Source organism: Sciurus carolinensis, chromosome 16, assembly GCF_902686445.1.
Source record: "Sciurus carolinensis chromosome 16, mSciCar1.2, whole genome shotgun sequence".
Classification (NCBI taxonomy): Eukaryota; Metazoa; Chordata; class Mammalia; order Rodentia; family Sciuridae; genus Sciurus; species Sciurus carolinensis.
The window spans coordinates 51,677,879-51,698,254 of record NC_062228.1 but is presented as its reverse complement, the minus strand read 5'-3'; the positions used below and the strand labels follow the sequence as shown (position 1 = coordinate 51,698,254).

General features: G+C 49.6%; 1 protein-coding gene across 3 annotated transcripts in view; it reads right to left on the bottom strand.

Annotated features, from left to right (window-relative positions):
- Nucleotides 1–20,376, bottom strand: part of Grik5 (glutamate ionotropic receptor kainate type subunit 5) — a 56,037-nt gene that overhangs the window by 15,031 nt on the left and 20,630 nt on the right. For 2 of the 3 annotated variants that reach the window (XM_047529419.1, XM_047529420.1), the window contains exons 12-15: nucleotides 17,723–17,926; nucleotides 4,385–4,501; nucleotides 4,138–4,247; nucleotides 3,617–3,790 (exon numbers count right to left, since the gene is read on the bottom strand). In XM_047529419.1, coding sequence (XP_047385375.1) covers nucleotides 3,617–3,790; nucleotides 4,138–4,247; nucleotides 4,385–4,501; nucleotides 17,723–17,926 — 605 coding nt within the window. The remainder of the gene's footprint in view (nucleotides 1–3,616; nucleotides 3,791–4,137; nucleotides 4,248–4,384; nucleotides 4,502–17,722; nucleotides 17,927–20,376) is intronic. The other variant, XM_047529418.1, reaches the window with a different exon arrangement.

The following is a 20,376-nucleotide window of genomic DNA, read 5'->3' as shown; positions in this document are numbered from 1 at the left end:
AGAGCCTCTAGAGGTGGGTGACTAACAGGGCATACAGTGTCCACAGGGAAGAAAGGGATTGAATGTATGGATAAGGGGGCCACATGTGACCCTGTGGAACTGCGGTTGTGAGGAGCAGGAGAGGCCAAGTGCAGCTAGCTCTGAGGTTGGGGGTTTTCTTGCCAGGACAGCTTGAGGACAGGGGCAGCAGGGGAAGAGTAGAGGACAACGGCTGAAGAGAGCACCCGGGAGCCTTCCTGAAGATAGACAGACATGAAGGCAGGCAGGGCTCGGAGAACAGGGAGAGGGACCCAGGGGGAGTCTGGGAGGGACAGGGGCTGTGGTCAGAGAGAATCTTGGAATGTTGATTTCCAAGGCAGAGCTGTCCTGAATGATGATGAGCCCTCGGATGTGGCTGTAGGAGGCTTCAGGTCAAGTGGACACTAGAGACCAGGGGAAAGAAAACAGGTTCTGGCCAGGCTGCTGCAGGGCAGGCATCAGCTAACCCTCCAGGAGGATGGCAGCAAACCCTACGGGAACACGAGACCCACGCGGGCAGGGACCTGGCTTGCTGATTCATCATGCTGGAGCAGTATCTGCAATTTTCTTTTTTATTTCTTTTCTTTTTTTTTTTTTTGCGGTGCTGGGGATTGAACCTAGGGCCTTGCAAGGCAAGCAGTCTACCAACTGAGCTACATTCCCAGCCCCCGTACCTGCAGATTAACAAACATTTGTGAAATGAGTAAATGTGTAAATGGACTCGGGATACAGAAGAGATGAACCCGAGGGCCAGAGCCTCCAATGAGAGAGGGAGCAAGACACAGGGCTTCTGGGCGACAGCAATGGGGGCGGCAGAGTGCCTGGCTGGAGAACATGAACCTCAGCAAGAGGGTCCCTGACCAAGGAGCAGGCAGCATGGTTTGCAGAGAGGCCACTGGTCCCCCTGCCTGACGTGCAGACTTAGATTTGTCACAGTGGCTCTCCTCGGTGCCCTCTCAGCTACGTCTCACATACCCTGCTTTCTCCTGCCCGTCTTGAATGCTCCTCCTTCTCTTTGGCATGGATGACGAAGGCCAGCGGTGGCGCACCTCCTAAGGGGGCCATTCTCAACTGTTCTGTCACTTCCCTCTGCAAGTTCCTTAACAGCACTTTTATATGAATCTAACACATCATTATATTGAAAATACAAACACATTTCACTTGAGCTGTAAGGTAGCAGAATAAGCACTCTCCCACTGCCACCACCAAAGATGTCTACATCCCATTCCCTAGAAACATGACTATGTCAACTTACATGGTAAAGAGACACTGCAGATGTGATTAACTTAAGGATCTTAAGGTTGGGAGATACTCTTGAATTGTCCAGGCAGCCCCAGTGAATCATGAAGGTGCTTATAAGTAGAAGAAGAAAGTCAGAGAGAGAGAGAGAGAGAGAGAGAGAGAGAGAGAGAGAGAGAGAGAGAGAGAGAGACTGATTTGAAGATGTTACTCTGCTGGCTTTGAAGATGGAGGAAGGAGGCCATGACCAAGGAATGTTGGTGTCTTCTAAAAGCCGGTAAAGGCAAAGAAAGGGATTCCCCCTGGAGCCTCCAGAAGGATCCAGCCTGCCCTGCCAACAACCTGATTTTAGCCCTGTGAGATCTGTTTTGGACTTCTGACCTCCAGAACTGTAGGAGAATACATTGGTGTTTTTTTTTTTTTTTTTTTGCAGTGCTGGGGATCGAACCCAGGGCTTTGTGCTTGCAAGGCAAGCACTCTACCGACTGAGCTATCTCCCCAGCTCCATTGGTGTTGTTTTAAGTCAGTAAATTTGTGGTAAATTTTGCAGTAGCCATAGGAAAAAATATAGGGGCACCATTTGAAATGATGCAAATTCAAAAACTTTTAAAAATCATTAAGACTTGAAAATTTCACTGGGGTAATCTGAGGTAATAATCAACATGAACCAATGAGACACTATTCATTCACAAGCCAGTAACCAGGACTCTGACTTGGTCACTCTAGATGCTGAAGTGTGAACTCTCATTTACTGTGGTTTATCTTTGATTTTCAAGTTTTCCCAGCTCTTTATTGTGTCCTTCAGTTAATACTTTTATGGCCCCAGTTAGCTCCTCCACAGTGAGTACCATACAAACCTTTGGAACAACAACACCTGAACCAAACAAAAATAAAGAGACTTGAAAGTTTCAAAGCCAGTGGACTGCAGTTGATTCCACTTAGCTGGGAGAGAGAAAAACCTACTGTCCCTTAAGGTTAGTCTTGATTGAACAAGTCATATATTTAACGGTATCTTTGGGACAGATCCATTAAATAAAGCATGAAGCCCAGCGTTTACTGTTTGCTGGTTTATTGTCAACACCTCTGCCTCTGGAGGGCAGGGATGGGGCTGGCACAGGAGGGGCTTGACAGGCCCCTGTGGAATGGCCACAGATGCATGAATTCTGATGGGGAGGAGGGGAGGAGGACATGTCCTAGAAGGCCGCATGCCCGGGGTTTCCCTGGAGAGGCTACAGAGGGCCTCAGGAGCTGGGCTGGCTGAGCAGTTCTGAGGGCTGGCACGGGGAGAGGGCCGGAACCTGGCTCTGCATCTAGCCAAACGCATGCTTTTTAGCAACTCACTCCTCTCTAATCCAGAAAACAGGGAGACTATTCCTGTCCTAAGCTTTCTCTTCAGTCTTTCGTGGTCCTGTTGAGGAGGAGGCAGAAGAGTCGCAGGAACTACAGCTGAACCCAGCTGCTGGATGACAGACCACGGCGGCAGATGTGAAGCCAGGCCAGAGAACAGTGAGTGGGGAGTGTGAGCCTGAGGCCACGCTGGCTGGGACACCAGCTGGATGCTGGTCAGTGCTGCCGGTCTTCTAGATTCCTGGGTAAATTTATTTATTTATTTTTTTTTTTCTTAGTACTGGTGATTGAACCCAGAGGTACCTTACCACTGAGCCACATCCCCAGCCCTTTTTATTTTCTATTTTGAGACAGGGTCTTGCTAAGTTGCTGAGGGTCTCTCTAAGTTGCTAAGGCTGCACTTGAACTTGTGATCCCACTGTCTCAGCCTCCTGAGTCACTGGTGTTACAGGTGTGTGCCACTGTGCCTGGATGAATTTGCCCAGAGTTTAAGTGTTGGCATCTAATTCCACATTTTTTAAAACTGTGAACCACAGACCATGAGTTCTCAGGACTGGCTCCCTGACATAGAGCTTGTCTAAGGGGCAAAGTAAGTTCTGTCCAGGATATTGGGTCACTATGGGACTTCAAGGACTCTAAGTCTCTGTGACAACCAGGGCAATGACTGTGACAGCAGATGATGCTCCTCCTGTTGTGACTATACCCCTCCTGTGAGCACAGGCTGTCCAGCTCACAGGGCACTTTTCCCTGACTGCCTCATTGAATCCTCAAGGCTTAGACATGGGCCTTCTTATCCTCAGTTTTCAGATGAGGATACTGAGGCATGAGAGAGGATGGGGCCTACCCAGGGTCACACAGCCACTCTGGGGCTTAGTGTCTGACCCCATTCCCTGCCACACAACTGGAGATGGAGAATGTGGAATCACCCAGAGGACTGCAGAAGCCTCCCATGCCCTCCAGAACTCAGAGGGCCCCTTCCCAGCCCCTGCTGGGCAGATAGAAAGCATCTCACCAGACTCCGCTGACGCAGCGTGTGGACAGCGCCCGTGGCATGATCTCCGAGCCCTGCTGCATGAACCCCCCCACAGGGAACCAGAGGCTGTTGCCCAGCGTGTATTGGTTCTCCAGGATGTGGGGGCGCGCCCGCAGGCATGGGTGAGGATTGTACCATTCATAGGGGCTCAGCCTGCAGAGAGACATAGGCAGGGGCATAGGCCCAGGTGCAGGGGAGAAGGGTAGAAGTTGGGGGAGATGGAGCCACTGTGGTCAGAGGAGGAGAGGTGGGAAAGAGAAAGATGGACGGAGACACACACACAGAGGAAAGGTAGAGAAACAGAGAGACAGAGAGGCAGAGACACCGAGAGACGTCTCTACAGGGAAGTAGAAGAGACAATGGAGGCAAAAGAGGAGAGAGATGGAGAGAAGAGGACAGAGATGACCCAGATAGAGACCCACAGAGCAAAGGGCAGAGCCACAAGGGGAAAGGGCTCATGCCTCCTGCCTTCCTTCCCAGGCAGCAAAGAGTGCACTCACCTGGCAGCCAGGAACAGGACACAGCTGACAGCCAGGTAGGCAAGAAGCATGAAGAGCCACACAGCAGGGGAGAAGGGGTCCAGGAAGGAGAAGTAGCCAGGCTTGCGGCCCTGTGGGGAGTGAGATTGGAGTGGTTCCTGAACTGGGCTGCCAGGCACCAGGAGTCTGATGAGCCCATCTGCACTGGCAGCCCCTGTCCCTGTCCCCCAGGCCAGGTTGCAGCCCACAGTCCCCAGGGGATACTCACCATGTGCACTCGGTAGAGGATACTGATCCCCAGAGTCATGAAGGGTTTGGAGAAGTCGATGACCTTCTCCCGCTCGGCAGTGATGGTGAACGCAGCCACAGCCAGGTCTGCCTTCTGCTGGAGGGAAAGCAGGGCAGGGCAGAGGGAGAGGAAAGGAAGACAGAGACGGCAGTTAGAGAGAAACAGGCACTAGTGAGTAAGAGCAGCAGCTGGGGACTGCAAAGAGGGAATGTGATCACTGTTCTCTTGCCCCTGGTAGACATTAGTGGTCCAGATGTGGGCCTGAAGCCTTCCCAGACATACAGCACCAGTGTCTGGCTCAGCGGCAATGACCTCAGAGGAGGCCGCATGGGGTCCCAAGTGGAGGGTGCTGTGGTCCAGGTGTGAACCAGGTCTGACAGCGAAGGGTGGGACAGAGAGCAGGGTGTGGGTTGGGCCTGCAGGTGTACCTGGAGCCCCTTTTATATTTTGTTGGCTGATCCAAGAGGCTATTCACTCTGGCTTAAAGGGACAGTAGCTGGTCTTTAGCAGAGGACTGGACACAAGACTGGAAATATCCCTGTACCTCACATACGCTCCTGCATGCACCACACTGGGGAGCACTATACACACATGTCTACACTACCTCACCCACACATGCCAATATGCAGGCGGAAGCAGCAACACACAGGGCATTCCCTAAGGGCCCAGCACATGCCCTTACGTACAATGGCATCTGCATTCACATGTACATGACGGAGCAGGTGGGGTGAGCGTGGGGAGGTGGGAGCCCTGGCTATGCCCAGCTTGCTGCATGATCTCAGGCAGCTTTCACATCTCTGGGCCTCAGTTTGCTCATCTGTAAACAGGGTGTCAGGCACCATGTCCTCCACATTTCTGAGTCCCAGGGTGGAGACAGGATCCCAGGGTGCCCCTTTTAGACACCCTGACTCCATTCCCTGGGCCTCAACTGGGTCCCAGCATCAGGAGCCAGGGATGGAGGGGGTCTCAAACCCAAATTCAAGAACAGAGTTTCCCCTAAGGCTTTAATGAAAAAGCCAAGGTCCTGAAGGGGCTGAGGCTGGGAGCACATGAGGGACACAGGCCTAGACATAACCTGGGACAGGGAGAGAGGACACAGTCTCCAGAAATGACCAGGGTAAGGAGAAGGGCACAGCCAGTGGAGACAGCCCAGGCCTAACCCCATCTGCAGTCAGGAAGAGGCCACAGTTGGAAACAGAGCCACGGCCAGGAGATGACACAGGAGCCAAAGCACAGCCCTCAGTGGCAGTGAGACAGCCCAGGCCGGGACTTAGCGCAGAGGCAGGAACAGGTGGAAGGGACCAACACAAGCCCAGGTCACTGAGAGAACTACAGGTAGAGTGGCACAAGCTAGAATCCAAACTCAAAAGCAAGGAGAGCACAGATGGGCCACATGAAATCCAGGACCAGGGCCAGAGGAGAGCCCACAGACAATGCCTGGAGATCAGGGAGAGCAGACCCAGACCCAGACGACAAGCCAGAGCTGAGACGGCACAGGTTCAAGGAGGGGCTCAGGGCAACAGAGATGGCACCATGGCACCTGCTTGAAATAGCTGAAGCACTGAGAGTCAGCTCAGCGCCCAGGCATAATGCAGAGGCCCAAACCCCAGAGGATTCTGGGAACATCGGTGGGGGTTCCTGGGTATTGAGAATGAAGAGCCCTTATCTCCTCTCTTGTATGTTGGTCACATTTATCATGAAGATGTGAACTGCAGAACAGTCCAGCTAGCACAGGAATCCTATTCATTTTGTGCACCCACTGGGCACCCATGGTGGCCCAGTCCCCAGTTCAGACAGGAGGAAGCAGTGGCCTTTCAGATGGGTTCAGGGGGTCCCTGGCTGTCCTCAGGCCATGTGCTTAGGACCCCAGGTCCTCAGGAAGACTCCCCTATTCCTTTCTGCCCATCCCTTGGCCCACCAGCCTCCTCACCAGCTGGCCTGCTTCTTGTTTCCAGTAACAAGGGCAGTGGCGTGCTTGAAACACTCCTAGATCTATCCACCTTCCTCTACCACCTCACAGACGCCCCCTGCCACCACTGACAGGCCCCTGACCTATTCCTCATATATAAGTCAAAGGGATGTCTCCTGTTTAAAACCAAGCACGGCTTCCTACAGCACAAAACCCCTTTATGGCCTAGAGGCCCTTTGCAGTCTAAGACCTGCCTGCCTTGCTGGCTTCCCCTCATGCGCTTTCTCCCTTACCTGCTCCTCCAGCCATGATGGCCTGCCTTTTGTTCTTCAACACAGCAGGCTCACTCCCCACCTCAGGGCCTTTGCACCTGCTCCTCCCTGCTCTTCCTCACCACTAGAGGCTTACAGCATACCTCTCCATTTAAGCCCTCCCCAAAGCAGCCTCCAGACCCCATCTCACCCCCACCACAGGGCCCTCTTTTTCACATTATCCTTCTAAGTGCTTCTAAGTACACAGTAGCTCCCCAGTGGCCACTATTCCAGGGTTTTCCTTGCAGTAGCTTGTTTGGTCCCCTAGAGAAACCTATACAGAGGGACCACATTCCTACCATACTACAGTGACAAGACTGAGGCACAGAGAGGGTAGATGCCTTGACCTAGCTGCCCCCAGATGTGGAACCACTCCACTACTGAGGAGACTTTACCTGTCTGCTGCCCACATCCTCCCATGGCTGGGGGCAATCTGAGGTCAAGTGCAGGTATATGAGTCTTCCTTGGCTCCCAGGGAACTCAAGAAATGAAGGAGTCCTTGAACCTCCAAGGAACATTCAGCAACCTCAGCACCTACCCTCTCCCCAGCACTGTTCGGAATTCCGTCTTCCCTGAAGCCATTGCATTTGAAGTCTGGGGGTCATCCTGCACATGCCTGTCTCCTTGCCCTCACTATAAGCACTTTTTTTTTCCATGCTGGTGACTGAATTTGGGGCCTTGCACATGCTAGGCAAGCACTCTATCACCGAACTAAATCCCCAATCCCTGCATCCACTTTTGAGCCCTCCTGATTCTGCCCCCAAACGCCTGCAGAAGCTGGGTCACTCATCTCTGCCTCCACTGACTGCCCAGCCCAGGTCTCCATCTCTGACTGGAAAGCTCATCTCTACTTCCCAGGCCACTCAGCTGGCAGCCCAAGGGATCCCGATATGCTACAATCTGTTCACACCACTCCCCTGCTTAAATACCACGACAACACTCATCCTTCTTCAACTATCAGTCCCAATTTTCACCTGTTCCTCCCAGAGGCCCTGCTCCATCTGGCCCCTGCCACCCTGCCTGCCTCATCCCCTGCCATCTTGCCCTCCAACCCTGCATGGCAGCCGCTCTGCCCTTTCCATCTGTTCCCTCATTCGCTCATTCACCTGCTCAACACATCTTTGCCGGGCGCCCTCTACTGGCCAAGTACAATACCAGCTTTGGGAATATTGCAAATATAAATGTACAAAGTGACAAGTGCAATGAAGTAAAATAAAGCAGGGACACAGAGACCCATGGAAGACACTGCTTTGAATACACTCTCTGCTGTGGGGTCTTATTTGAGTCCCATCTTGAAGGACATGCAGGGAAGACCTGGGGTGGAAGTTCCCAGCTGTGGGAACAGTGGGTGGTTTTTGAGGTGGGTTCAGGGAGGCTGCTGGAGAGCAGGAAGGGTGGGAAGTGAGGTGTGCAGGGATCACAGCCCTACAGGACTGCAAGAGGCATTGTGAGGGGCTGGGCTCTGCTCCAAGGGCAACAGAGAACATCAGGCCAGAGGGTATGGGTAGAGGAGAATGATCTGGACACTGTGGGAGCAGACCACAGGCACCAGAGTGATGCAGGGACCAGGGAGCTGATGGAAAACCCCCAGGAGAAGGTGGGGTGGGACTGAGGGTTAGCAGTGGTGGTGGAAAGAGGGGGCTGGGTTTGGGTTTTGCTCTGAAGGTAGGACAAAGGATCCTTAAATGCTGTGAGTTCCTTCTAGGCTCCTGTCAAAGTCTATGGGACCCTGCCACTTCTCACCCTCATTTCCCAGCAGAAACACCTCTTTCCTAGAGAAATCTTCCCTTCCTAACATGCGCCCCCTACTCTTTGCCAATGGGACCCTGAAAGTTGTTCAATCTCTAGAATGAAATTGGTACAAAGTCAAACTAGGAATTACAAGGGGAATTGAATCAAAACACTGACTGTCCCTCAGCTCCAAATTTACCCTCTATATGGAACTATGTGCAACCTACATTCCTGCCTTGCCAGACTCTGCCCATAGCATACTAGAGGGAGGCTCCTGGGCTGCAGGAGGGTGAGTTTGCCATTCCTGTTGCCATTCTCTTCCTCCTGGCCTGCGTGGGCACCCCCTGGCAGCAGGGGTTCCTTTCCACCATAGCAGATGAAGCCAGTCTTCCCAACGCTTGCAGTGTCTGCCCTCTCAGGGACATCAGCAGCAGCAGCAGCAAAGATCCTCCTGTGACCACTTCCTCCATGATACTAAGGGCAAAGATGGGCAAACCATGGACCCCAGGTCAAGCCCAGCCCATCCACCTGGTTGTCTAAATAAAGTTTTATTGGAACACAGACTGCCTGCTTGTTTACATGTTGTCAAACTGGTTTCCATACAACAGAATGGCTGAGTGGTTATGGCAGAATGGACGCAAACCGGAAATACTTACTCCTTGGTCCTTGACAACAAGGAGTCAAATCTGACTTGGAATTCTTTCATATTCACATTTACCTAGTGAACAACTTTATACCTACAACAAAATCCTCTTCTTCATTCAAATATCTGTGTGGCTTGTCTCCTGATGGGAGCTGAATGACACAGAAATGACACATCCAGGTGGTGAAGGGGCCACACAGTCACTCACAGGCATGGGAAGGTGTTGGGTTGTTAGCAGGGCCCAGTAAAGGAGCCAGGAGTAGTTTGTCAAAGGAGAACAGTTACTGCAGAGGGCATGGGTTCGTTCCATGAATCGTCTATTGATATCAGGGCAGCTCCATTCAGCAGCCTATTTGACAGCGGCTCTCTGCAGATCTGTGGATCTGTCGGACCATCAGGTCCAGGGGCACATCAGTTGCCTGCAACCTAGACTTGCTTACAGAGCTGGCATGTGCTCCAGACCACACGAGAAATGACAGGCTGTAGGGTTTGCTTGGAAAACAAGTGGATTGAAGTTGTACAATCCAATGTGATTATAAGTTGTCCTCAAATTAAAAAAAAGTCATGCACCAAGCAAAAAGGGTCCTCTCCTCAGGGCTAATGAGTCTTGGTTCTGCAAGGCCTTCTCCTACGTTTCTAAGTTTTCATCTTTTCAATCTCTTTCCCTTGTCGCCTCAGCCCTAAGGGTGGAAGCTGCTACCTGCAGCTACTAACTTCGTGACCCTTTGATTTTCTTTTACCTTTTCAATCAGCTGGTTAACAACTTTACATTTAGTTAACAATCCTTTATATTCAATTTTCTCTGTTCAAATAACTGATGGGATTTTAGTCAAGTAACGGGGTTTCAGTCGAGTGCTATCTTCATCTCCAGAGTGGACCTGACAGACATCAGCAGGGGATTTATTGCCAACCTCACTTACAAAACTACCTCCTGTTCCTCAGATCAGATCAGCATCATGTTGTCAACACGTGGATCAGTGTGATGCTGTGGGGCCTTGAGATCAATTTCTCTGCCACCCGTATCATGGCAGAAAGTGGGAGAGTTGATGTTGCCCTGAGGCAAGGCTGTGAAGATGTGCACTCTTGGCTTCTGGTGGTCCTTGGAAACTGGTATGGAGGAAAAAGCATTTGCCAGGTCAGTAGCTCACACCAGCTGCCAAGGGCTGTGTTGATTTGCTCCAGTAAAGATTCTTCATTTGGGACAGCAACTGCAATTGGAGTCATCACCTGATTATAGCAAAAATAATCCACAGTCATTCTCCAGGATCCATCTGCCTTCTGCACAAGCCAAATGGGCCAGCTGAATGAGGGTGGGATCACTACCCCTGCTTCTTTCAAGCTGTTAATGGTGGAACTAATCTCTGCAATTTCCCCAAAGGATGTAAAATTGCTTTTGAATTACTATCCTGAGAAAGATGGGGAGTTCTAGGGGCTTCCACTTGGTTCTTTCTACCATAATGGCCTTGGCTCCACAGGTCAGTGCACCCGTGTGGGATTCTGCTGGCTGCTGTGTATGTCTATTTCAATTATATAGTCAGGAACTGGGAAAACACAAGGTGGGTCCATAGCCCTATGAGGGTCTATTTAGAGTTGAACATGGGCTCAGACTCTTTTACCTGACCACATAAGCCCCACTGTGGTCCACTAAGCAGGAGTAATAAAAATGATTTGCCATCTACGAAAATGACAATGGGTTGCCTACTGCTGAAAACTAATCAAAACACTCAATGCTGAGGAAGGTGCTGGAAAAACTGGACAGCTGTATGTAGAAAAATGAAACTAGACCCCTATCTCTCACTCTGTACAAAACTCAAAGTGAAATGGATCAAAATCTTAGAAATTAGACCAGAAACTTTACAACTTCTAGAAGAAAACTGGGTCAACACTCCATCATACAGGTGCTGGCACCAAATTCTCTAACTAGACCCCCCAAAGCATAGGAAATAAAACCAAGAATTAGCAAGTGGGATGCCATCAAACTAAAAAGCTTTTTCACAACAAAGGAAACAGGAGCGTGAGGAGAGAGTCTACAGAATGGGAGAAAATCTTGGCCTGCTACTCCTCTGATAAGTTGTTAATATCCAGAATATATGAAGAACTCAAAAAACTTCACAAACACACACACACACACACACACACACACCCCAATCAATAAATGGACCAAAGAACTAAATGAAAATTTCTCCAAAGAAGAAACATAAATGGTTACTGAATAAACAAATATATGAAAAAATGTTCTACATCTTTAGCAATCAGGAAAATGCAAATTAAAACTACACTAAGATTCCATCTCACTCCAGTCCAAATGGCAATGATCAAGAATATGAACAAAAAATGCTGGTAAGGTTGGGAGGAAAAGGTACCCTGAACATTGTTGGTGGGACTGCAGACTAGTACCACCACTCTGGAAAGCAATATGGAGAGTCCTCAAAACACCAGGGATGGAGCCACCATGTGACCCAGTGATCCCACTCCTTGGTATTTTCCCAAAAGATCTAAAGTCAGCATATGCAGCAATACAGTGATCAGCCACCTCAACGTTCACAGAGGCACAATTTGCAATAGCTGAATTATAGAATCAGCCCAGATGCCCACTAAGAAACTGTAGTATACATATATAATGGAGTTCTACTCGGCCATAAAAAATAAAATTATGGCATTTCCCAGTAAACGGATGGAAATGGAGAATATCATGCTTAGTGAAATAAGCCAAACTCAGAAACTCAAAGGGTCAATGTTTTCTCATATGGGGAAAGCTAGAGTAAAATAAAGGGGGAGGAAGGATAGGATAACATAAAGAATCAAACAAATATAAATTAATAGACATGCAAAAGGCAGCCCAATAGAGGAAGGAGAATAGGAGAGGGGAGGAAGGTGGAGAGGAGAGGGGAGCACCATGGACAGAAATTGATTCCCAAGCATTCACGAGTTTGTTGGGATGAACCCAACAACCATGTATAATTATAAAGCTCCAATAAAAAAAAAAAAGAAACATTAGCTTCAGGGTAGGTAGGGAGTATATCTGTTCTGTACACTGCTTCCTCCTAGTGGTTGGAACAGGGCCAGGGGCATAATAGGTGTTCAATAAATAATCTATAAAATAAGGTAAATCTATGTAGAAAATTCACCCACAGCCCTTTGATAAGCCCCTTTATTCTCCTTTCCCCTCTTTACTCTTACTGTTTTTTTTTCCAGTACTTGGAACTGACCCCACACATGCTAGGTAACACATGACCTCAACTGCTGAACTATATTCCCAGGCAAACCTCTCCATGTGTACCAACAGAAAAATGTCAAGGTACAAGTGAAAAAAAGGCAAATTACTAAATAGTATGTATAGCAGGATAACTCCCCGCCCCTAGTACTGGGAACTGAAAACAGAGGTGCTCTACCACTGAGCTGTATTTCCAATCACTCCCCACCAGCCCCACCTTTTATTATTTTGAGACAGATTTTCACTAAGTTGCCCAGGCTGACCTTGAACTTGTGATCTTTCTGCCTCAGCCTCCCAAGTCACTGGCTGGGTACCATTTTTATAAAAAATAAAGCTTAAAACTTTAAATACATGTATTAATGAATTTCTAGAAAATGAGTTAGAAAAATCTGCACCATACTCATTACAGTGGTTGTCTCCAAAATGTGACTTTGCATCACTTTGTATTATATATATAATCAAGGAACATAAAGGAACTGTTTTTAAATGGCTTAGGACAACTTATGAACCCAGGGCCTTGCACACGCCAAGCATTTACTTTAAACTGAGCTACATCCTAGCCACATGACAACTTTTGATGGCATGCAGAAGCACTTATAATGTTTTGATGTACATATACATTTTGTGTGAAATGGAATTATACTTAACATATATTGTTTTATAACTTGAAACACAATATAATATAAAACTGTAAAAGGGCTCAAAAATTATGCATAGAATGAAATAATTTTTTAAAATATAAAGCAGAGGTATCCTGTAGTGATATTCCCTTTCTCCTCTCACCTGTGATCATCTCAATGCATAAAAATTTTGAAATTGGGAGACAAATGTGATGTGGTATTTGAGAATCACATCTAGGGAATTTTGTGCATCCCCAGGAGACAAGGTTGGATGAGGACTATAATCAAGAAGGTTGAAATCAGCCAGGGGAAGTGGTGCACACCTGTAATCCAAGTTAGTCTGGAGGTTGATACAGAAGGATCACAAGCCTGAGGCCAGTCTGGGCAATTTAGTGAGTCCCTGCCTCAAAATAAAAAATAGAAAAGGGCTGAGGATTTAGCTCAGTGGATGAGAACCCCTGGGTTCAATCCCCAGTGCAATCCCCAGTGCCTTAAAAAAAAAAAAAATTGAAATCAGACACTAGATGGAGGGGTTATGGACAAAAGTTCTACAGCTCTCATACTGATCCTTCATGGCCCAGGTTTGCTGTCTTCCTACAAATGAGTTCTGGGACTCTACAGCAAAGTGACTTGACCCCAACTCACAGTGCTGTAGCAGGTGTCTCCCATGCCTTTTTGAAACCCCCAGATTCTTGAAAAGCCAGGAATAATCTAGAAATTCACTATCACTGATCAAGCACTGCTGTGCCAGGCCCCTGTCCAGGTTTGGCTTTGTATTCACCCCTTGACTTCCCATGATCACCCAGCAAGGGACTGCTATTAGCCCCATTTTATCCCCCTATATGCTGTGCGGTAATATTAGCCCCATTTCAGGAAGGGAACGCGAGGTTCTGGAGATGTCGCAGCCTGCTGGTGAGTCTGTGGGGCCTCAGGAAACCTGGAGCTGGTGGTACATGCAGTGCCTGCCATGGTGCCTCCCCGACCTTCACTCATGTCACAGCACTCACTGCCCCGGCTGCCCAGGGTATTGGTGGCAGATGGCTCGGCTCTGACAATGGGAGACAGGACAGCCCCTCACCCAAGGTGACCCTCCCTGAGGGAAGCCCATGTCCAGTGATGTCTGTGGGGGACATAAAGGCCTGGTCCCTTACTCCAGGAGGGATGTCCTTGATGGCTATCCCAAATATGGAGCTGTCCATGGGATGGCGGAGGATGCAAGACAGGACTATATCGTACCTCAAGTCCACCCTCGGCCCAAGCCTACTTCCCCCATTCCCTCACAGGACAGGTTTCCAGGGTCACCTCCCACACTCCCAGCCTGTAAACCTCTGTCTTGAGTCTGCTGCCTAGGACCCTGACCTAAGACCTCTCTACCTCTTGAGGGCCAGACCAGAAGCCACAGATTTTATCCTGAGGCCCTGGGGTTTCACCTGAAGTATGAGTGACAGGTCAGACTTAATTGTAGTGAGATTCTGCTGTAAGATCAACTGAGGCATGGAGAGACATGAGGTCAGGAGGCCAGGAGGAGGCTGAGGAGCGGAGCCTCAGTTCACACCACAGCAGCCACAGGGAGGAGGAGGTCAATTCTAGCAGTGGCCACTGGGTGGAATAAAAGGACCATAATTTGATACTGGTCAAGGATAGCTGGCCCAAGCCAGGGGTGACTGGGGATGGAGAGGTGCCAGTGCCTAGGGCTGTCTTCCATCTGGAAGTCACTCTCCACCTCCAGGCCAGTCCCCTGGGGTGCCTGCTCTAGTTCTCTCAGTCACTCGTGGTACGGCCTGGACATAGTACCGTGGTGCCTCACCCTGTGCATTTGAGAAGACGGAGCTAATACCAGTCCCTTGCTGGGTGGTCATGAGAAGTAAAGGGGTGAATACAAACCAAACCTGGACAGGGGCCTAGCACAGGAGTGCTTGATCAGTGATAGTGAATTTCTAGATTATTCCTGGCTTTTCAAGTATCTGCTGGGGGTTTCAAAAAGGCGTGGGCCTTGGGACAGACACCTGCTACAGCACTGTGAGTTGGGGTCAAGTCCCTTTGCTGCTGAGCCCCAGATCTCAAGGTGGTAGGAGGACAGCGAACCTCTGCACTACGAAGGATTGCTATGAGAACAAAGTTAAGTAACTTGGAACGTTCCTGGCACTTGGTGTGAAGTTGGCCAGCAGCAGCTGCTGCTGTCGTGGTGATGTGGTGGCGATTCCCACACAGCTCTGCAGGCAGCGCAGACTCAGCAAGGCAGGGCCCCACCCTGCTTAGCACTCGCAGGCTGCTCCTCCTCCACTGTTCTCTCCATAAATGTCATCGCTGCCAGCTGCCCAGCCAGACAGGGACGAACGCCCGCCTGCCTTCTCCCTCCTGCTTCCACTTCCCAGGCAATCACCAAGACCTGCGCTCCCTGTCCCTCCCCAAGTCTACATCCCTACTATGCCTGGGCTGTGCCTGGGACCCAGGGACGCCATCTCACCCTGAACTTCCTTACTAATCCTGCTGCCACTGCGGCCAGCACCCCCTACAATGGAGCCAGAAAGAAGTCTTTGAGGGATCCCATTAATCTGCTGAGGCCCAAACTCTTTAACATGCGCAGTAGTAAAGGTTAGGCCAGATCCACCTTGTTCACAACTGTACCCCAGGGTAAGGCATGGGGCCCAGTACACAGTAGGTGCTCAATAAATACTAGCTAGGGGACCAGTGCTAAGAAGAGGAATGTACTCATGAGCTGGCCATGCCAAGAGGAATAAGAACAACAGGAGTATAGGACACAGGTACGTGTCACCTCCTCCCCATCAGGCCCTTTTTACGACTCTTATGTAGATTCATTCATTTTATGTTCACACCTATGCCAGGGGCTCTTTCTGCAACTTTATAGTTAAAGAAACTAAGTGATAGGAGATTAAGTAACCTGCTCAAGGTCACATAGCTGGGGCACAGCGGAGCCAAGACTCAGGGTTAAAGTCACAGCAAACAAACATAAAATCTTGTCCCCCAGCATCAAATCATCTGGCCCATCCCCTGGGAAGGTCCAGAAGCACAAAGGTTAAGACTTGCCAAGGTCAGGCCGCTGTAAGTAAGTATTGTTCCAGAACCTCCTTCTTTTTTGATGAATAAACTGGCGTGTACTTTATAGAGCTTCAATTGGGGGACTATTCCCACAAAACCTGCTTATTTCTAGGGTCCCTAATGAAAGAAAATTTGTGAGCTCAGGAGACTGAGGACCAGGCCGTGGAAACAGGTCATGGGAAGCCTACCAGTCGGGCGGGAGCAGGGCCGGCCTCGTTGGGCCTCTGCTCTCTATCTCATCAGGTACCTCTTTGGGTTTCAGGCCTTAAAACCCTCCCTGGGGCAGAAGCTTTCAAACTCGATGGCCACCTGAGGGCCTAGCTGGTGTGTTGGGTGAGGAAGACCAAGCAGCCAAGACTCAGCACCCCGTCCCCCACACCTCTACTGCACCAGAGGAGCTCCCTGTTTGTTCAGGATTCTGAAGAAGCTTTCAATTATAGAAAAAAGTTCCAGTCAAAACAACTTGAAAATCAGTGCCCTAAGGGATAAACGTCCTTGTCAAGCAAAATGCCCTACTCATATCTATCCTGCTGACATTCAGGGGCTTGGCTGTAGTAAATTCTGGCACAGGAGAGACCAGAGGTGAAGAATCTCTGAAGTGCTCAGCCAAGTACAATGTCAAGGCCACTCTGACTGTTCCTGGCCACAGTTTCTTGCTCTGCACCCCAGCTCTGAGTGTGTGCTAACCAGGGGCCTGTTTGGCACAGTCCTGCCTCTTGGCATGTGCCCACCCAGTTTTTCCACCTGGAACAGAAATAGGAACAACATCTTGGTCCCCACTGTCTGACAAGCAATGTGTGAGGAACTTGTCCCTATTGCCTAAAACCCTCGCTACAGACCTGCCGGGTCCTACCCACACCTTAGAGGGGGAAATGGGTTTAGAGAACAGAAATAACTCACCCAAGGATTCCAGTTCAGGTTGGCCTGACTCCAAAATATTCTTGCCTCCCAGGCCCTGCCTCTCATCCCTCCTCACCTTCATCCAAGTCCTGCCCACGTGCAGCCAAGCTGGTTCTTCCCGGGCTCCCCACTCTCTCAGGCCCCTACCTCTGTAGATGCTGCTTCCTCTGCTCCAAATACATCTCCTCCTGTACCCCATCACCTGCAGACTCCTTCATGTCCCTCAAGAATCAGTTAGGGTGTCACCTCTTCTTCTTCTAGAAAGCCCTCCCTGGATGTGGAGGCTAGGTCAGGTGCCTGCATGGGTCCCACCTCTGAGTTTTTTCCATTATAGACCAAATGGTTCTAGGCTATGGTCATTTGCTTCCTGAACCCTAAAGAGACTTAAAGTTCTTGCAGGTAGGACCCAGGTCTACAGTGCTCCCCACTTGCTATATCCTGTGCCCAGCAAGGGGCAAAGCACATGGTAGGTGCTCCATAAACTACTGACTGAGTGATGTTTGAGTTTGACAAGCTGGCCCACAATATGCCAGTCTTCCCTTGCAATGCTGGGCAGAGCACACAAGTGAGGCGAGCCCCTGTTCTGAGCTTCACCTCCTACAGGAAGCCTGACCTAATTACCTCAGACCTGTGCCGCATCCCTACTCCGTGTCATCTCATCCATTCAACAAATCTTTGAGCACTGATTAGGCCAAGGTTGTCTGGGGCAGGGGGCAGGGCCATTTGACAAAGCAGGACCCAAGGGGTGATGCGCTGTGCGGCCTCATGGGGCTCCCAGGCACAGGTACCCAGCCCCTTATCAGCCAGGCTAGTAGAGAGGCCCTTAATGCTCTCTTTTGCCATGTGCTGGTGGGTCCTGAGGTTCCACTGGCTGTCCTCCCTCCCTTGCCCACTCCAAGGCCTCTTCCCCAGCCCTGGCCCAGCCGTACCCGGTTGATGAGCTCGCCAACCATGCCAGTCCAGGAGCCATTGGGCTCGGGCGCCCCATACAGCCCGTCCTCCACCAACCGCAGGCGGTAGCGGAAGCGCAGCAGCTCAGCCAGCTCCCGCAGCATGTCCACACAGAAGCCCTCAAAGCGTTCGTTCCCCGACAGCGCCTGGAAGTTGGGCCGTCGCATGACATAGGGGTTTTCCTGGGTAAGCAAAAGAGAGCAGGGGTCAAAAGCTGGGTATCTCTGTCTGAACTGGGGATCCCAGAGCCCCGGTGAGCCTGGAGGGCCTGGATCAGGCAGCCAGAGCAGCAAACTGCTCGCAGAGTCAGGAGGACTGATTCACTGCATGCATCCTCACAAATGCTGAGTGGGAAACAGGCCTGAAATCTGGGAGGAAAGCACATGGACCCTGCCAGCCCCCAGCAGATCACAGGGAGCCATTTTTAATCTCCACAGCCAACCTGGTGTTCCTTGGTCTTCAGTTGAAATGCCTATAAGGGAGGAGGGAGTTGGGAGGGAACAGGATTGGACAGAGCTTGTGCCAAACTAGAACAGGGTTTTCCATATTTTTTATTATGAACCACAGTAAGAGAGAGTTTACCTTGCAAGTCAAGTCACCCCCACACATGCACACACATAACTAGACCTAATTCCACAAAGCAGTCCTTGCCCTTGGTGACCACGGGCAACCCACGGATATTTTCTTTTCTGCCCTACTTCATTTTTAATGCTACCAATAGTGACTCAATAAGCTGACTTCATGAGCCACCAATGGGCCAAAGCATGCGTCCCCTACCTACCAGGATTTAGCTCCAGCCCAGCACTACCATGAGGGAAGCAGGCCTGAGATGCCAGATGGTGCAATTTCAACAGAATTTGGAAACCTAGATTGTTTCGTAAAATCTCCTGATTATAAATGTTAGTAACTAATTCGAATTCTAATACCATTTGTTTTAATGCTCTGCAGGCCAAATACACACACCTGCCAGTTTGTAATCCCTGGCCTTTTGCTACACTGATGCTTATTTCTGAGGGTTGTAAGCAAATTTTACTGACCCCATTGTGTCAAAGAAACCAAAAACAGAGAGAACATCCAAAATGCCAGTAAGACAAGTCATGAGGAGATAATCATAACAAAAGGGAAACCTATCTTGACACAGCGATTGTCTAAATGGTTGTTGGTACAGTGTCTCTTTGGACTAATGAATGAAAGGACTTGGGAAATAATCAGGGTAGAAAGTTTGGGTAATAACATGCATGATGGTTACTGTGTATTGAGCACTGGCCGTGTGTGTGTCCTCACTTTAATTCCTTGCAGACACCTAACACTAAAACAAGCAATATTAGCTGGGTGTGGGGACTCATGCCTATAATCCCAGGGACTCAGGAGGCTGAAGCAGGAGGACTGCAAGTTTGAGACCAGCCTGAATGATTTAGTGAGATTCTGTCTCAAAATAAAAAATAGGAAGGGCTGGGGATGTAGTTCAGTGGTAGAGTGCCCTGGATTCAATCTCCAGTATACCTAAATAAATAAATAAGCAATATTAGAATCATCTTTACACATGTGTACACTGAGGTTCATAAAGGGCAAATGACCTGTCACCATTTATAATTACTGAGCTCTGTGATAGATGAGAACATAATATTTTGCTGCCTCTTCCAGGTGGAGTCTATCTCCTCACTACTTGGGTCAGGCTGGACTTATGACTTGCTTTGGCCAATAGAATGTGTGAATTCCAGAGCCTCAGCTTACAGAAGAGCTCTCAGGGACACCCTAGTAAAGAAATCCAGGCCAGTCTGCTGGAAGATGAGTGGACCAAGGTGGGCCAGAAAGAGCCAGCACCTACAACCATTCTGGATCTTCCTGTGCAGCTTGACCACCAACTGAGTATAGCCACAGTAAGCCCAGGAAAGACCAGCGGAGAGCAGCCCACTTGACCCACAGAATCTCAGGAACTAATGAATCATTATCATTTTAAGTGTTTGGGTTTTGGGGTGGTTTGTTACAAAGGAATAGACAGAATCTCCTCCCATGAGGCCTTCTGTCATTGGCCCTAGGCTCCAGGATCCCAGAGGCCTGCAGCTGAGGGACAACAGGATGGAGGGAAGTCAGTGTTTCTCTTTCTCTACAAGCTGCCTTTTCAAATCCAAAATTGTGGAACTGGGAGCAGGAATGTGAGATAATACTAATAATAGCAGCAGCAGCTAGCATTTCTTGTGGGCTTGCTGTGTGACAGCTCTTCTGTCAGTGTGGGAGGTCGGTATTATTACCTCCGTTTTAGAGATGAGGACACTGAGGTCCACAGAAGTGAAGTCATAAGTAGCTCAGAAGGACAAGTCAGTCTGATTCTAAAGCCCTGCTCCACTTATGCTAGACTGAGCTCAGCTGGACAGAATCATAAAGTGGACATGGGAAAGCCAGACACAGAGATGGGGCTTTTGGGTCAGGTAACAAAACTGGAGGATCAGAAATCAAGAATTCTAAAGAGAAGCACCCATGCTGGAGCTGGAAGGCCTTCATACAGCCCTCTTGGTATATAGAGGAGGAAAAGGAGGCTCGGGAAGGTAAAGTGACCAGCACAAGGACATATAGCTAAAGCAAAGCCAGTGGAAGGGATAGAGGACAGAGCTGAGATTCACAACCCAGGCAC